The 19,058-nt window shown below is 41.1% G+C and overlaps 1 protein-coding gene across 1 annotated transcript; it reads right to left on the bottom strand.

Moving 5' to 3' along the window:
• Positions 1-17,627: 17,627 nt before the first annotated feature.
• Positions 17,628-18,839, bottom strand: LOC145411909 (uncharacterized). The gene has a single exon (XM_080281879.1). It carries the CDS (start codon positions 18,837-18,839, stop codon positions 17,628-17,630), a length of 1,212 nt encoding a protein of 403 aa, XP_080138005.1.
• Between the last annotated feature and the right edge of the window lie 219 nt (positions 18,840-19,058).

Below are 19,058 nucleotides of genomic sequence, written 5' to 3'. Positions count from 1 at the left end.
TAATAATGATTGTCATAAGAGTGCCTGTACTTGGTAATGAGGTGTGTAAGTGTGGATGTTGATGCAAGTGAGGTACCTGAGGTGGATTGGAACAACTGTAGCTATTTTATTCCAGCTGTTAGATGATCCTTACACGTGTGGGGTGGAGTCGGGATTCAGGGAGCTTGAAAGGTGAGTGACTGAGAATGTGAACCATCAAATCAGGCACACTTCTGGTCAGTTTCCTTATTGTTTTCTTAATTGCTCTTTGGACCCCACCTCACCCCATCGTTATGTGAGAAGAGAGGCCTGGATGATGATGATGATGATGATGGCAGTGGCGGTGGTGGTGGCAGTGGTATGATAATAATGACTAGAAGTTGTCCACTGTAATTTGGCAGAGATTTACCATACATTCCTTTTTAGCTGTATTCTTGTAGCACAGTAGCAGAACAAGTCAGTACCACAGCTATACATCCTTTCCATAGCACTTTTTCATGACTAGCACCATATACTAGTATTAATCTATTAATTAAATCTCAACATTCAAGATTCAGAAATGGCAGTTTTAAGCCAGGTTAGAATGGAGATTCCATCATCATCATTATCCAGTCCTATTTTGCCCCATGAGGAGTGTAGGAGCCCAGGGCTAGGCAAGTTGGTCCTGACATTTAAGATGAGAGTGACCAGCCTCACTCATCCTTGAGTGGCATTACATGGGCAATAAGCCCCACCCACCCCTTGGATATAAACCTGCACCGGCTCAGTCCATTTGGAGTGCCTTAATTACTCGCTCAGCCTCCAGACTCCATAATTTGGTGGATGAGTTTGGGACAGTGTGTAAGAAACGGAATCTAATCTAAATGTGAATGTAAGGAAAAGTAAAGTCATGGTCTTTGAGAGAGGTGAAGTCAGTGAATGTACAGTGAGGTTTGATGGTGAGGAATTGGAAAATGTGAGTACGTTTAAGTACTTGGGTAGTGTGATGATTAAGGATGGAAGTTTAGAGGGTGAAGTGCTTGAAAGGGTACAGCAGGGAAGAAAGGTTGCTGGTTCCTTGAAAGCAGTGATAAGAAGCAGGGAAGTGAGCGTGGAGGTGAAAAAGTTACATGACAGTATTGTGATACCAACTCTATCGTCTGGAAGTGAAGCTTGGACATTGTTGGAAGGACAAAAGTCAAGAGTGAGAGCAGTGGAAATGAGTTATTTAAGAGGAGCCTGTGGAGTCACATGGAGAGACAGGCTGACAAATGAGGATATAAAGGAGCGTTGTGGTGTGGATGTGGATGTGATAGGAAGCTTTAGGACAGTGGTTCTTAACCTTTTTTGAGTCATGGACCCCTTCTAGAATCTGGAGAAAGCTATGAACCCTTTCCCTACAAAAATGCACATAAGCGCAGCATTTTGCATGCAATTAATATACTTTCTTTTACTGAAAACTATCACACGCACTGTATGACATACACACGGAGGGAGTCATCAGAGGTAGACGTCCGTCGTCGGCGCTCCGTATCCAACCAACACGGCCAGTGGCATTACCTAAATTAGTATCTTTGAATGAGTCAAGCTCTGTACCAGGTTAGACTAAATGATTTTTCATTATTAAAAGGAAAAGAAATAATAAGTTTAAACAAGACTGGTTCAAACAGAACACAGAACCACGAGGAAAAAAAAATGCGCTGAGTCAGAAGGGAGGCCAATAAGAAAGACACAACCATCAGTGAACTAACAGTAGAACTGAGTACGCTTAGGAAGAAGGTGAGTGAAATGGCAAGTACAGTAGTCAATCACGAGAATGTTATGGAAGAGTTCAAAAATAACACAGAGACAATTAGGCAAGCAAGCAGTCTTATGGACCAGAGCAGTGATATTGAGGAGAAGATAACACAGGTGAATGAAGCTGTGCAAAGCTACAAAAATGATGTAGAAACCACGTATGCTGAAATGGTGAAAGTAAAGAAAGACTTAGAAACAAGGGTGGAGGAAAAAAGCATTAAAAAGGAAGTGAAAAGAATAATCCAAAACAATCCAAAGTTAGTCAGAGATGCATTAGAGATAAGCAAATCAATAGTAATCACTGGTATAGAAGAGGAAGAAGTTAAAAACAAGATCACTAGAGACAAAAAGGAGATGGCAAATGTAATGAGCTTACTGAAAGAAGTATCAGAGGAAATCTGTAGTAAAGACATAGAGGAAAACAAAAGGTTAGGAAAATACGAGAAAAGCAAGACAAGACCTCTAAAGGTGACTTTCCAGAGTGTAAACACTGTGGAAGAGATATTAAAAAATGCAAAGAATCTTAAGGAAAAAGAGGAGTTCAAAAATGTATGGATAAAAAGATGCCTAACACAAGAGGAACTGGAATTACTGAAAGAGAAAAGGGAGGAAGCAAAAACAAAAAATGAGGGAAGATCAGAAGAGGAGAAGAAGAAATTTTTATAAAAAGTAATAGGATTGCAGGTACGAAAGTGGTACACAAACAGGATGGAAGAAAAAGGAGGAAGGTAGTAGAACCATGTCATGACAAGTATATAAACAAGATGATAAAGTTGATGTACTCAAATGTGGATGGAATGGTATCTAAATTACTAGAGATGAATGATTATGTCAGAGAAAATGAACCACAAATTATATGCCTGACTGAGACAAAATTAACACCAAGGATATCCAATGACATACTAAACTTAGAGGAATACAATATATGGAGAAGAGACAGAAATTTAAAAAAAGGAGGAGGAATTATAATATTAACTAAGAAAAATCTAAAAGTCAAAGAAATAAAACTAGATATACCATCACAAGTAGAACTGATTGCAGTAGAGATCGACACAGCTGAAGGTAAAGTAATTGTAGCCAATCTGTACATGCCACCCAGATCAAACACATGGGAAAGAGACGAATATGAGGACCTGGCAGAGAGTACAATTCAGAGTATAAGATCATTGCTACATAAAATGGAAGAGAAATCGGAAAGAATTATACTAACTGGGGACTTCAATACAAATATAAATTGGAATACTCTAGATATAAATAGCCAAGAAAGCTGTTGGGACCAAAAGCTCCTGGATCTCGTACAAGAGTTTTTCTTAATGCAACATGTGAGGGAAACCACCAGAAAAAGAGGACTTGATGTACCTTCAGTGCTAGATCTAGTATTTACTAGGCAAGAAAATGATACTGACAGTTTAATATATCACCCTCCATTCGGCAAAAGCGATCATGCAGTACTAAATTATAACTTCAGGATAGCATATGACATAGTAAACAGCAATGACAGTTACAAAAAGAGCCTAAACTATAAAAAGGGAAATTATCAAGACCTAAAGAAGTATTTCTTAGAAGTTGATTGGGAAAATGAGCCTAGAGGACAAGATTTAAATGCTGTATATAAAAAATGTTGTGAATTTTATGAAATAGGAGTCCAGATGTACATCCTACAGCACAAAGAAGCAGATAAGAAAATACAGAAATGGTTCAATACAGAATGTAAAAAATCAAAAGAAAGAAGAGATTTGTTGTGGAATAGATACAGAAGACACAATAGTGAAAGGGCGTATAATAATTACAAACAGGCAAGAAACAACTATACAAGAATAAGGAGGGAAGCCCAAAAACAGTTTGAGGACGATATAATAAATAAAAGTAGTGATCAACCAAAGCTGTTTTACAACTATATCAGAAGCAAAACCAAAGTAAAGGATATAATACAATCCATTACGGACGAGGGAATCACTTATACACAAGAGAAAGATATTTGTGAAGCACTAAATAAGAATTTCCAATTAGTTTTTACAGAAGAAAAAAATTTTGAGAGGGACTATGTGGGACACGCATGTCCACACATACTACCAGATATACAAATAGCAGAAAAAGTAATACAGGAGGAGTTAAGGAGATTAGACAGAGGAAAAGCAAGTGGCCCTGATGAAATTTCATGTTGGGTATTACGAGAATGTGCAAAGGAGTTAAGTAAACCATTATTTTTAATTTTCAAGAAATCCTTGAGTCAAGGTAAACTACCTGATATTTGGAAAAAAGCAAATATTGTCCCCTTATTCAAGAAAGGAAATAGACAAAATCCACTCAACTACCGACCAGTATCACTGACCAGTGTTGTAAGCAAGGTATTAGAAAAACTTATAAGAAAAGCTTGGGTAAATCATCTAGAAGAACACAGTATGATAACAGAAAGACAGTTTGGTTTCAGAAAAGGAAAATTATGTGTTACTAATCTGTTGAGCTACTATGACAGAGTAACAAACACAATACAGGAAAGGAAAGGATGGGTGGACAGTATCTATTTAGATTTCAAGAAAGCTTTTGGCACAGTACCACACGAAAGACTTTTATGGAAACTGTACCATCAAGGAGGAATTCGAGGCAAACTGTCTTGTTGGATGCAAGACTTTCTCATAAAAAGAGAAATGAGGACAGTACTATGGTCCTTTCACCGCAAGAAGTCCGTTCAGGGTGTGGCAGAATTTGGAATTCCCCCGAGTGCGACGTTGCCAATTTGACCACCAATTATCGGATTATCACTACCTACCCCCATCACACCTGTTTCTCTCTCTCTCTCTCTCTCTCTCTCTCTCTCTCTCTCTCTCTCTCTCTATATATATATATATATATATATATATATATATATATTGTATATATATATTTTTTATTTCCAATTTTTTTTCCACACCACTTATGAGGTAAAAGTCTAGGCGCGTTTTATTTTTAAGAGGTTTCCCCTGTCGGCCTAATCCTCTCTCTGATCTTTAATCATAATTTTCTTCGTCATCAGAACTTTCTGTTATATTGACGAGGGAGAGAGAGAGAGAGAGAGAGAGAGGGAGAGAGAAACAGGTGGGATGGGGGTAGATGATAATCCGATAATTGGTGGTCAAATTGGCAATTCTACGGCGTGGCAACATGGGAAAAAAGCACTGCCACGTGTCATAGAATTCATTCAAATCGTTGTTATAATTCTAAAAAGTGATACTCAATGTACTATATAGCTTCCTTTACTATATACAGAATATAAAAAACAGTTTCAAATAGCACATAGATGAGAAATAAGAGAGAGGCATGTACTACGGTTGATTTGGCAGCATCGCTAGAGGTGATTCACCAGGTGGGCCCCACCCTGAACGGACTTCTTGCGGTGAAAGGACCATAAGAGGAAACTACTCATCATGGAAAGAAGTGACTAGTGGAGTACCACAGGGTTCGGTGCTGGCACCAATCATGTTTTTAGTGTATATAAATGATGTAAACAGTAACACTGGAAATGAGAGCTATCTAAATATGTTTGCAGATGATGCAAAAATACAAAGGAGAATTACTAACACAGACTCTTGTAAAGAGCTACAAGAAGAATTAAATAAACTTCATGAATGGAGTAGTACATGGCAAATGGAATTCAATGTGGACAACTGTCATGTAATCAAGTTTGGTAAAAGTGGAAAAAGACCTGATTGGGATTATAAGTTAGGAAATAAAACCCTATACACATCAGAAAGAGAGAAGGACCTAGGTGTGATTATCAATAACAGACTATCTCCGGCTGACCACATCAGCGAGAAGGTACGGAACATGTATACACTGCTTGCAAATATGAGAATAGCATTCACATACATAAATGAAGACATGCTAAGAAGGATAATAACATCATTCATTAGACCAACCCTGGAATATGCATCAGTAGTCTGGAGTCCTCATCTCAAAAAACACATAGACAAGATTGAAAAAGTTCAAAGGGCCACTACATAATGGATACCAAGCTTAAGGGACCTAAGCTACGAAGAAAGACTAAATAAACTGAATCTACCAACACTACAGGAGAGAAGAAAAGAGGTGACATGATAATGCTATATAAGTGCATATCAGGAAAGGAGAAAATAGACATAAATGATTACTTAACATATGGAGAAGTATCAGCAAGAGGACACTGCAAAAAACTGCATAAGAAGAGAGGTGATAAAGACGTAAGGAAATTCAGTTTCCCAAACAGAGCAATTGATCAATGGAATGCACTTCCTAATGAAATAGTGTGTGCCAAAACAATTCACAAACTTAAGGATATGTACGATAAATATGGTTTAAGACACGGGACAGTACGAGCTTGACTCATTCCTGTAAAGATACATTTAGGTAAGAACAATTAGGTAGGTAATTACAAAGTACAAAACAGTCTATATAAGAATTATGTTTCTCACTCTTTTTCATGCAAAAACTAATGGCCACTCGATGAAAAATGAAATACATCCAACTTGTGCAAATTAAACGAAACAAAACTTTAATTCAGCTTAAAAGTTCATTTCAATGCGAGCGTTGTTGTTGTTTGGCTTGAATAAGGAGACGAAATTGTGAAGTGGTCTTTAACAAGGCAACACGCATGTCGTCATTGACATCCAATTGATTTTGACTTTTCGTTTTGATAGAAACAAGCGCTGAAAACCCTGACTCACAATGGCATGTAGTAGCAAACGTAATCAGAGCACCCATAGCTCGCTTTGCCAGACAAGGGTAAGCTTGTGTCAACGAACATCAGAATTCTTCAAGACTTTTTTTTTCTTTCTTTCTTTCTCAGCCAATGATGCCAAACGGCATCAAGCAATATTGTTAAATTGTTCTCAATTATTCTGACCACGGACCCACTGAAGCCCATCTATGGACCCCCAAGGGGTCCATGAACCCCAGGTTAAGAACCCCTGCATTAGGAGGAATACACTGAGGTGTTTTGGCCGTGTGGAGAGGATGGAGGGTGAAAGACTGACGAAGAGAGTGTATGTGAGTGAGGTGGAAGGGGGAAGAGGGAGGGGGAGGCCGAGGATGAGATGGAGGGATGGGGTGGAGAGGTATATGAGAGAGGGGGGTGTGAGTTGGAAGCAGGGCAGTGAAATGGCAAGGGACAGGGCGACGTGGAGGCGATTTGTTTGTGGACACCCCGAACGGCACTGAGGCGTCTGGCAATAGATAGATAGATACTTATCACCCAGCATAGTAAATGGTTTCCTAGTGTATTCCATAGTATGTTAAATACTGTACAGTATACTGATTATGATAGTGAAAGAAACTTGAATACATCTATAGCGGTGGCTGAATCGGTAGAGAGGCGGCTTGCAGTCCTAATGGACCCAAGATCGAATCCCGGCTGGGACAAGGAACAGTTTAAGGATTTGAATTTCCTAAAAAGCAGACTTTCCTGATCTACCAGATGACCCGCCGACATGTCGTAAAAATACCCCCGCTAATACCAATACACCAGTCCTGTATGAGACAACCCTAGCATGTATTCGATATGGACGGTGGGTGTTAGCGTCGAAGTGGTGACATGTGGATGTGTAGGAGGACTACTGGGCCTTGGGATAGGCCACTGCCCCCAAGAAATAGGCCCTGAGCCTTTGCCCAGAGTCGGACACTTAAAAAAAAAAAAAAAAATTATATAGATCTCTGAAAATGCATGTCAGTCCTGCAATGATGATATTGATGATGGTGGTTATTATTATTACTGTTGTATTATTAGTAACAGTAGTGGTAAAATGAATGATGGTAAGTAATGAGTTATTTGAGAGGAGCATGTGGAGTTACATGTAGAAACAAATTGACAAGTGAGGAAATGTAGGAACGCTATGGTGTGGATGTGGATGTGATAGGAAGCATTAGGAGAAATACATTGAGGTGGTTTGGCCATGTGGAGAGGATGGAGAGCAAGAGACTATTGAGGAGAGTGTATGTGAGAGTGTGGTGGAGGGGGGGGAGAGGGAGGGGAAGGCCGAGAATGAGATGGAGGGATGGAGTGGAGAAGTATATGAGAGGGGGGGGTGTGAGCTGGGAGCAAGGCAGTGAAGTGGCATTGGACAGGGCACCATAGAGGCAATTTGTTTGTGGCCACCCCTTACAGGATTGAAGAGTCTGGCAATAGATAGATAGATAGAGACGAAGAGTCTGGCAATAGATAGATAGATAGAGACAGTGGCAAGAAAAAGAGTCAGGATTATGGTTATAAGTACTGTATTGCTAACTAGCTACCGGTATATATTTTTTTTATAACCAGGTAAGAATCCGTAAAGCTCCTGATGCGATGAATTTGAACCGGTGGTTGGCATACTATTAGATCATGTGCAGGATACATTGTTTATGTATCTTATGGAACCCTTCACCCTCAAGGTAAGATGTGTTACCCTTTTCACTTGCTCTGTGTATTTGCCTAGTTGTGATATAGAGGAAATGAGCTACGTTCATGGGATCCCATCTCTGTTTCTCAACGTCAGATTTAGTTTTGAACTCTTTTAATCCTTTAGACTGGATGATCTCTTTGTCCAGGCTATTCCACAGGTCTGTGCATCTATGTGGAAAACTGTATTTCTTGCTATCCTTCAAACAACTTGGCTTGACAAACCTGGACACTGTCGTCTCACTGCCCTTGTATCAACAACACTACCCAGCATCGACCTCTATACAAGCATGTAGTCAGTTAGGCTTCCTTCAACACGCTCTCCATTGCCTCTGTACCATGTATATTTATGTGCATCTTTATGTCCACTCTTTTACGAAACAAAATTTGTTAAATAAACATAAAGTCAGGCCAGCTTAAGGTGGTTCGTTAAAAGAGGGTTCAGTATATTGAGGGTTTACTGTCTTCTGATTAGCTTAAGTAGGTTTCCTGTAAACCAGGAAACTATTTACTACACTGGGTGGTAACCATATAACCAAATTATGGCACCTGGTGGTTTAGTAAGTAATTAAGGTGCCCCGATAGGACTGAGCCTGTGCAGGTTTATACCCAAGGAGTTGTTGGAGTTTATTGATCATGTAATGCCACTCAGGGATGAGTGAGGCTGGTCACTCTCATCTTAAATATCAGGACCAACTTGCCTAGCACCGGGCTTCTAGACTCCTCATGGGGCGACACTGGATAAGATGATGATAATAATGATGATCATTGGTTGTAAAAGGGTTAGAAGCTTCCATATTAGAGTAAGTCTTTATTATATATGTGCCAGTGTATCACAGCTGAATGATAAGGCACAGCCATGAGCAAGATTTGGCAGGCAGCTTTCTGTAACCACTATGTCCTGCCTTCCATATTTCTCAGTCCTCCCCAAGTGACAGAGATTATCTTTCATCCTGGACTCTTTTGTTTTGTGCTTCAGTGTTGTGATACCAACTCTGACTTATGGAAGTGAAGCTTGGACCTTGTTAGAGGGACACAAGTTAAGAGTGAAAGCAGTGGAAATGAGTTATTTGAGAGGAGCATGTGGAGTCATATGGAGAGACAGACTGAAAAATGAGGAAGTGAAGGAGCGTTGTGGTGTGGATGTGGATGTGATAGGAACTGTTAGGAGGAGCACATTGAGGTGGTTTGGCCATGTGGAGAGGATGGAAAGCGAAAGACTGACAAGGAGAGTGTATGTGTGAGGTGAAGGGGGGGAGAGGGAGGGGGAGGCTAAGGATGAGATGGTGAAATGGAGTGGAAAGGTATATGAGAGAGGGGGGGGGGGTGAGCTGGGGGCAGGGCAGTGAAATCATGGGGGACTCAGCAGCTTGGAGGTGATTTGCTTGTGGCCACTCCTTATGAGATTAAGGCATCTGGCAATAGACAGATAGATAGATATTGCTGTCATATATAAATAGTTCATGTAACACCTTCCTTATTTGTCACTCCTCCCCGGACAATAGAAAATCCTTCCTTCCAATACTCCTTTGTTGTGTCCTTCATATTGTCACATAAAAACAGTTGGTGGTAGATAGGGGCACCAGTCATCCACTCAGTTGATACAGTGCTGCCTACTTCTTCGTTCACCTTTATCACTTTTTTCTTGTGTGTGCTTTCCTCTCTTCCTATTTCTCCCATCATTTCTGCCACTTTTTATTACAGGGGTGCCCTGATTTTCACTTCAGGTGGCTATACACTGACTGACAAGCTTAACAGTTTCTTGGATAAAGAAATAAGTAAATAATTATCCTGGAGGAAAAGTAAATGTAAACTACTGTACCATGAAAATAAGAGTTAATTATGGCTTGAGGTGTAAAGATAATGAAAAAAAGTACCGTGCAGTATACATTTGTTGTTGTTGTTTTTAAGTAATCCCAGTTTGTCTGGCTGAACAGACCTCATCAGCTGCAGACAGGCGCTGTCCCTGCAGGGTCATCCCGTGCAGTGAACCAATGTTCCCTTGCAGTGGACAGCACCTCACCGGCAAGAGTGCAGAAGTTTGCGTCCTGGATAGACATCACACTTGTGTGTCTCCACTCACCTTTCAGGGGCACCATAGAAGGCTCCACATCACCCAATTGTATAATTATGTGGTTACTACCAAGTGTAGTAAATGGTTTTCTGGGTTATAAGAAATCATTAGGCTTGTCAATGTACAGCCACCTTAAGTGGAGAGAAAAAATGACAGGAATGGTGGAAGAAATAGGAAGTGAGGATAGCAGACACAGAAAAAGAGTGATTAAGGTTAAGGACGAAGTAGGTAGCACTACATCAAGTGAATAGGTGACAGTTGCCACCACCAACCACCTAGTGTAAAAATGTAAGGGAAGAGAGTGGAAAAATGTAACAAATGGAAGTGAATTAAGGAGCATATGGAAAGACTATTTTCGAAGGCCAATGAATGGGAGTGATGAGAACAGCACAGGAGTGAAACATTTCATTTCATTTATAAAGGCTCCATTATGCTTGCATGTGTTGGCCTTGGTCACCTAATGGCAGCTTTCCATGCTGTTCGATCTCTGGCAGTCTTCTTATTCAGTCCCTTATCGCTGAGGTAGCTATCTAACTATAGTCAGATGTTTCAGTCCTGTAAGGTTTGGCCTCAAACAAATTGCCCCAAACAAAATCACTCTTGCAGCTTTCACCATGGCATTCTGTGAAACACCGAGCCAGTGCTGGTAGTGGTGAAGCAACATAAGGGCTGTTCAACCCCAACAAGCCAAGACAATATTTCTGTTTTACATTGTACAGTAGAGTTGTGATTTAAGGCTGAGGAAAGTACAGATATACCCCAGTTTAACGATGCAGTTGGTTAAGTAAAAACCCATCACTGGGCAGGGTATTATGTCTCAGGGTAGATTTAGCATGTAAAGTATAGGGATGTGTTTTTGAACCTTGGGATACTCCCCAACCAAGTCCTAAATCCACCCAAATGAGTCTGAAACAAGTTTCTAGCTCACTAAACCCCCAAGTAGCTTTAAAACAAGCTAAACTAAACCTTAAAAATGTTTATAACGCACCTAAACCCAAAATTAAAATCTGAAAATCATCAAATATAAGTCTGGAAAAAATCAAACTTAGTAAACTGTACCCCAAAATGACAATGTTCACCCCACCTGTGACTAAAACACATTAATCTAAGTCTAAAAACAGTTTATAAATCAACCTAAACACAAAATTTAAGTCAAAACTTCACTATAACGGACTAATTGGGGCCCAAACCATTCCGAAAAATGCGAAATTCTGCTTAAAGCGACATCCAGACTTCCCCCTGCTAACCCAGACCTGTTCCGATATATCAGACATTAGTCCGGACCACATGAACGGTTTTTAAACTGTTTTGACTACCATTGCAGTACTGTACTGTGTTATAGCTTCGCTGCATTAATCAAATGGTATAATATGTATAATAATACTGTACTGTACACTGATAAACATGTCTTTTATTTACCTTATTGTGGTGAATATAGCTGAAGTGATCAGGCAGTCCAGACTGCTTCTAGCTTTATCGGACTTTTTCCAATACAGTATATAGGAATTTAGTCTGGTAGCTCCTCGAGTCCGATAAAAGCGAATTCCAGACTATTGAAGTTCATTATATCGAGGTTTTACTGTATCATCAGAATCAGTTTTAAAAAATTAAACCTATCGTTAATCTGGGGTTTGGCCATCGTTAGGCGGGGTATGGTGGTATTTCACCTCCTATCGCTAAGCCGGGGTATTGTATATCGGGTTATACCTGTGATGATCTTATAATAACATGAGCATTCATTTTCTCTCTTTATTATTTAATATCTAATAATATCACTAAGTTGTGCTGGGGAGACAAAGTGGGTGTGTTTAGGTATCCAGTTTCCAAATGGTTGCATTTGTTTACAACCTGTGTTTTTGTCACTCACTGTTAAGGATCCATAACCCAAGCCCATCCACGTGATGCACATCCTATACCTGCCTGCCTTAGCCTCCTAGAACTCTGACTACCATCTTGAAACTAACTTGTGCTCCATTTTGCAGTGGATGTGCTAAGAACACAAGAATTGCAGTTGCTTTTGAGAAAAAAATAAAATTATTGAAGAAAGTAGTGCATGGTACAGGTGCAACCAAGAGGAGAGTCTCATTCGTAAGGTCAATAAAATGAATTAGCTGTGTTTATAGTGTTGGAAAGTGATATAAACTTTAAAGAGATCAGTGGGAGCAATAAAAAGATTTTTGTGAACAGTTTTTATTATGAGGTGATGGCCATGGGGTGAGAAAAAATCTGCTTTTATGGTGTGTGACGAGTTTACGTGTTGATGTAAGAAGTTAGACAAGATATTTATGCGGGTCCAGTCCCTGTGCATTATGTTATCATACATATTTATATTGACATGTTTATTATTCGGGGTTATTACACTCATGTTTACCATAGAAGTTGTACACAGTCATTTGTCAGATTTTGTAGTTTGTGGACTTGGATGCAATTCCAGTGGCATTTCTTGGGGATCTTTATGCCTCCATTACAGTAGATATGTATTATTGTAGGTCATATGTTGGTGTTGTATGTGCATTTTAGAAATTACTAACCTTTATTCTTGTTTAAAATTGGTTTGCACAGCACTATAGGTGCATACTGGTAGTGGTCAAACACCAAATCCCCCTTTTTCCCTTTGGTTATGTACTCTGTTATTATAAGCTTTCACTTAATGAGCAGGTTTCCATAAATGTAACTGCTTATAACACCAGGATCCTCTGTGTTGTAATTAGCATCATCTACAGTATCTCTCTATCTAGCTGTCTGTCTGTCAATCTATCTGTCTATCTATCTATCTTTCTGTCAGTTTGTCTGTCTCTCTATAGCCAGACGCAATAATCCTGTAAGGGGTGGCCGTTTGTCTTTGAGGTAGTAGTTTTACAGGGAGGGGCCATAACCCTCTGTTAACCCTTTTGTTGACACATACGGAAATCATCATTCATATTGTTGCAGTCATGCAACTAATCAACTATTTTTTCAGGTTGCAACAAGACCCCCTGCAGGAGACCATGCCACTCCTACGGAAAACATCATGATCACTGGGTGAGTTCCTATAGTATGTTCACTGTAACTTGTCTTAGAGAAGAATCCAGGTTAATCCTGGAATTGATAGACGAGGGAAGAAGTATGGCATCAGTTTATTTTACCATGGTGGGGAAAAAAAAAAAAAACAGTGATAATGGTGGTGGTGGTGGTGGTGGTGGTGGTGGTGGTGGTGGTGGTGCTGCTGCTGCTGCTGATGATGATGATGATGATATACATTTTTTTTTTTTTTTTGCAGGTCACACAACACTCCCTGTGAATATGGCACATTCAAGTTAATTCTGGGATTGACAGAGGGTGGGGAAAAAATTAAGGAAAGATGATGATGATGCAAAAATAGTTCAGGATGATAGTGATGATGATAATGATACTGTATACATTTTTGTCTCGTGTGTGTGTATTTATTATAATTTATATTTTATAGCCACCCGTGGATTAAGATATAAGGCTATAGATAGATAGATCGATAGATTATTATTACTGTATTATTATTTTTTTTTTTTATTTTTTTTATTTTTTTTTCCAGACCAGCTGACACCCCCTTTGAAGGCAGCACGTTGGCATGAACCCTGGAGTTGACAGAGGAGTAGCCCAGCAAACCTGCCACAATCAACTTGGTCAGTAAGATATTCCAACCCAGTGTTTATGCCGATATTGGCATTTGGTGGGACATTGTACAGATGGTCAGCCACGTATGATGTAGCCGCCATCCTTAACCTCTGTACAGATGAGTGTCTTTGTTTCATCTGTTGGAACTGGGACACTTGCATACCTTGAATACTTAGTTGTGGTTGTGTGGAATTTCTTTCTATCTGTCTATTGCCAGACTCCCCAATCCCATACGGATGACCACAATTAAATCGCCTCCACGTCGCCCTGTCCCACGCTATTTCACTGCCCTGCTCCCAATTCACACCCCCGTCTCTCGTATACGTCTCCACTCCATCGCTTCATCTTATCTTTGGCATCCCCCTCCACCTCACTCACTTATGCTCTCTTTGTCAGTCGCTCACTCTCCATCCTCTCCACATGGCCAAACCAAAGCTGTGTGTTTCTCCTACCACTTCCTATCACATCCACATCCACACCACAATGCACCTTCACATCCTTATTTGTCAGTCTGTCTCTCCATGTGACTCCACATGCTCCTCTCAAATAACTCATTTCCACTGCTCTCACTCCTGACTTCTGTCCCTCCAACAACGTCCAAGCTTCATTTCCATACATTAGAGTTGGTATCACAATACTGTCATGTAGTAACGTATTCACTTCCATGCTCACTTCTCTGTATCTTACCACTGCTTTTAAGGAACCAGCAACCATTCTTCCCTGTTGTATCCTATCAAGCACTTCACCCTCTGAACTTCCATCCTTACTCATCACACTACCCAAGTACTTAAACATACTCACTGTCCATTTCCTCATCATCCAACCTCACTGTACATTCACTGGCTTCACTTCTCTCAAAGACCATAACTTTACTCTTCCCTACATTCACATTTAGATTCCGTTTCTTACACTCTCTCCCACTCATCCACCAAGCCTTGCAGCTCCGCTTCAGCTTCACTTAACAACACAGTATCATCTGCAAACAACAGCACAGGGAGTTTCCAGACACTGCTCTCTCTCATTAGGGTCACTCCAACATCCACTGCCCTACTTTGCATCTCTTTTATAACCCCATCCATGTACAGATTGAACAGCCATAGAGACATGACGCATCCCTGTTTCAACCCAACTTTCAAATGGAAAAATTCACTCAGTTCACTATCCAAATGCACTGCAGCCTTAGCACCATCATACATACTCTTCACAGCATTCAACAGCTTCCCATCTACTCCATATATTCTTAATACTTTCCACAATCCTTGTCTATCCACCTTATCATATGCTTTCTCCAAATCCATGAAGGCTGCATACAACTTCTTTCCCTTCTCTAGAAACTTTTCCACTAAAGATCTAAAAATGAATATCTGATCTACACAACCCCTTCCCTGCCTAAAGCCTCCCTGTTCTTCTCCAATTAATTCATCTGTTATTTCCCTAACTCTGTCGATAAGTATCCTACCATACACTTTTCCTATTACACTAAGAAGACAAATGCCCCTATGAATACCACACACTTCTTTTTCCCCTTTTCCTTTGTACAGGGAAATAATTATACCTGACTTCCAATCCTCCGGGACTTTACCTTCCTCCCAGGCCAATCTGCACATCTTCCACATTCACTCTACTACTATCTCTCCCCCATGCTTCAGCATTTCACCACACACTCCATCAGTTCTTGGGGCTTTCCCCATTTTAACTTTCTTCACTGCTTCCACAACTTCTATCCTACTGATTTCTTCCTGTCTTCTCACCTCCCTCCTTCTCCCAGCCATTCCCCAACCACTTATACTCGCATTACATTCATTCTCTATGTTCAGCAATTCATTAAAGTGTTCTCTCCATCTGCTCACTTTTTCTCCCTTCTCCACTAGTAATCTACCATTTTTATCTTTCATTCCCCATCTGACTTCATTGTCACCCTGTCTAACTCTATTTACCTCTTTCAAGGACATTTTCTTACATTCCCTCCACTTTACACTCAAATTCCTTCCAAATACCTCATCCACTCTCCTCTCACTCTCTCTTACTAATCTTTTCACCTCTCTCTTTCTTTCTACATATTACTCTCTCTTCCGTCTCTCAACTTCTTTCACGTCCCTATTTCTCATCCATTCATTATATGCTTTCTTCTTTTGTGCCACAGACTGTCTCACCTCTTCATTCCAACATGCTGTTCCTTGCACCTCCTTTCGTCTTCTCTTCACCCCACACACCACCTCACATGCTGCACAGATTTCTCTTGTGAATATCTTGCACACACCTTCCACGTCCCCTATCTGCTCCAATTCATATTTACCCAATCATTCCTCCACTTCTCTCTTATATTCTGGAACTTGATGAGAATTATGTGCTTTGATGCTGTTTGAGCAGGTTAAGTCTGTTATCAACACATCCCATGACATTGGTGTGCGAGGCCAGCTGGTTATGAGCTGAAGAAGGTGGTGGGAGAAAGAAGGGCTGAGGAGGAAGGAGAAAGAAGGGCATAGGAGGAAGGAGAATGAAAGGCTTAGGTGGCAGTGACCTCCTTGAATGCTGACAAGCTCTAATAACTTGAAGAACTGTCTAATTCAGGTTTTTGGCATTTTGTCTTTCCTTGTTTCAGTGATGATGATAGTGAACACCAGCAACTCTTCATTGTTTACAGTCGTTGATGGATGAACCAAACCCAAATTCCCTGGCCAACAGTCACATTGTGCAACATTCTCAAGAGAACCAACACTAATGTGAGATGCGTGTGGCAGCCATGCAGAGCTGGTTACTATGCATTTCAGCGGCTGTTACCTCGATTTTCTGGGTTTTCTCGGTAACGAAGTGTTGGATCACTATTATACTTTGCCACAGTTTATTTCACACCTAGCGCTAATTTCTGACTGCATAGTGCATTACCAGAAGTGTATGAGTAAGCTACATACTCTTGACAGTTGAGAGAAATTCCCGATATCCAGAGACAGTATTCGGACACAGCCATCACTACGTCACTCCTTAGACCCCACCCACCTCTTTCCCCCTACCTGTATGATCCCTCCTTCCTTCTATCACTCTTTACCCCCTCCCTCCCTCAACCTCCCCCCGTCTCTCTCTCTCTCTCTCTCTCTCTCTCTCTCTCTCTCTCTCTCTCTCTCATGGAATTCAATTAAATTAATTTCAACCTTGCACTAACCCACGAGATGTATATGGCTGTCCAACTGGTGCATGCATTAGCCATAAAATAATGAGGTGTGCGTAAATTGTTTTTCTTTGCCTTCATCTGGGCTATATACTCTTTGTAGCTCATGGATCAATTTCCATTTTGCCTTGTAGCCTGTACCCTAAAGTACGTTTGGGGATGGGCGCCAGAGCAGTAACATGATGAAATCGAGATATTTTATTATTACACTGTATTATTATTATTATTATTATTAGTAGTAGTAGTAGTAGTAGTAGTAGTGGTGGTAGTAGTAATAGTAGTAGTAGTAATAGTAATGGTATTACCGTTATTATTATTATTTTTATTATGAGTAATATTAATACTATTATTATTACTATTATTATTACTGTTATTAATATTATTATTAGTATTAGTATTATCTTTATTAGTATTATTGTGTATAATATATATCTATAAATCCTTTTTAGGACATAAATGAAAACGGATATTAATCCATGGGATAACTTTTTAAGAAAGAGAACTACAGGTTATATGGAAGAGTATTTCATAGTTCAAAATACACTGTGAGCGGAAGCGGATATATGATGAGGTGACAAGTGATGACAACATGAGTGCACAGCATAACCTTTCTTTTACTCCACGTCACTTTCCAAGAACAAGTCTTCCTCATCATCGCTGTCGAGGTTTATGATGACGGGATCTATGCTGTGGTGTATGTTGTCTGTGGCCCAGTACTCCTCCTCATAGCCTTGTGATCGGCGAACCGCACCTGCCCACACCTCTGCCGTTACACCCATTTTTGCCTCCTCCAGCCTGGCCTGCAAGTCTGCCCGAGTGAAGTGTTGTAAGGACGAGCGCACGTGTCTTTTCATGTGCCCCCATACTTGTTCAATGGCATTCAGTTCTGGATGGGCTGGTGGCAAGCGGACGACCTCATGACCCCACATTCGAATGGTGTTGTCGACGATGTATTGTGGCTGTGGACGGTTCCGTTTGCATATGAGCAGGAGCTCAGGCCGTGTCGCGTGTGGCGGGAAGGGCAGCCTGTGTTTCTCCAACCATGTAATGAGGTCAGCTTTCCTGGTGGCAGTGGTTGGGCAACGACTCTCCTCCGTCTGCTGGCTGTGATATGGCGCATTGTCTAATACAAGCACAGATGGTTCAGCCAGCGAGGGCAGGAGCTGTGATGTCAGCCAACGAAGGAAGAGCTCCCCGTTAACCTCGCCGTGGTAGTCACCGCTGGTTGTCTTGGTGTGGTAGCACAGGAACGAATCCTCCACAAAACCATCAGCGGTGCCGGCTGCAACTACCACAAAGCGGTCCCCTTCTCCGGGGGGCACGTGACGGCTGTACGTGGTGCTTGTGGCAGGTTGCGTTGTGTCCACCCACTTCATGCTGTGGTGCATCCTGGTAGTGAACCATGTCTCGTTAAGGTACACCACCTGCATCACTCTCTCCCGGTGTTGCTTGAGTGCCCTGAGAGCATTAATCCGCCGGCATACAACGTCCAGGGTCTCCTTCCTCACATACATAGTCCGCTTTGATGTCCTATAGCGGAATCCCATATCGTGGAGGAGTCGCCACACCGACGTATCCGAGGTTGCCATCGGAATGATGCCGTCGATCATCAGCTCCTCCGTCAGGGAAGCAATAGTCATAACTTCTTTGGCGGCGAACTTTGAATGGACTTTGCGACGAATGGCCGCTACGGTGAAACTGTCGAATCCGGCCGGTGTTGTGGGAGGTGTTGCAGGTGGTGGTGGTGGTAGTGCCTGGGCCGTCCCTGCCTCGCAGTTGGTGGTGCGATGCCGCCTTTCCACCGTCCTCACCGCGCGGACGCTCATGCCGACCGCATAGGCAACCCTGTCATACGGCCTGCTTGGTGATAGGTCAATATTACAACATTAGTGATATGTCTTTTACCTTTGGTGAAGTATTATCAGGGCTGGAGACAAAATTCACCTTGATCCATTACCGCTTTAACAACGAAACCTTGGCAAAGAAAATGTATAAATAAAACACACACACACACACACACACACACACACACACACACACACACA

Source organism: Coenobita brevimanus, chromosome 91, assembly GCF_032717465.1.
Source record: "Coenobita brevimanus isolate Jiangsu-jjx chromosome 91, ASM3271746v2, whole genome shotgun sequence".
In the NCBI taxonomy this organism is placed as follows: Eukaryota; Metazoa; Arthropoda; class Malacostraca; order Decapoda; family Coenobitidae; genus Coenobita; species Coenobita brevimanus.
The sequence above is the reverse complement of the archived record's forward strand: the minus strand, read 5'-3'. Positions and strand labels throughout refer to the sequence as shown.

What these genes read in the sequence shown, in the direction of transcription:
- LOC145411909 (XM_080281879.1), bottom strand. Translation starts at nt 18,839, where the DNA reads ATGAGCGTCCGCGCGGTGAGGACGGTGGAAAGGCGGCATCGCACCACC.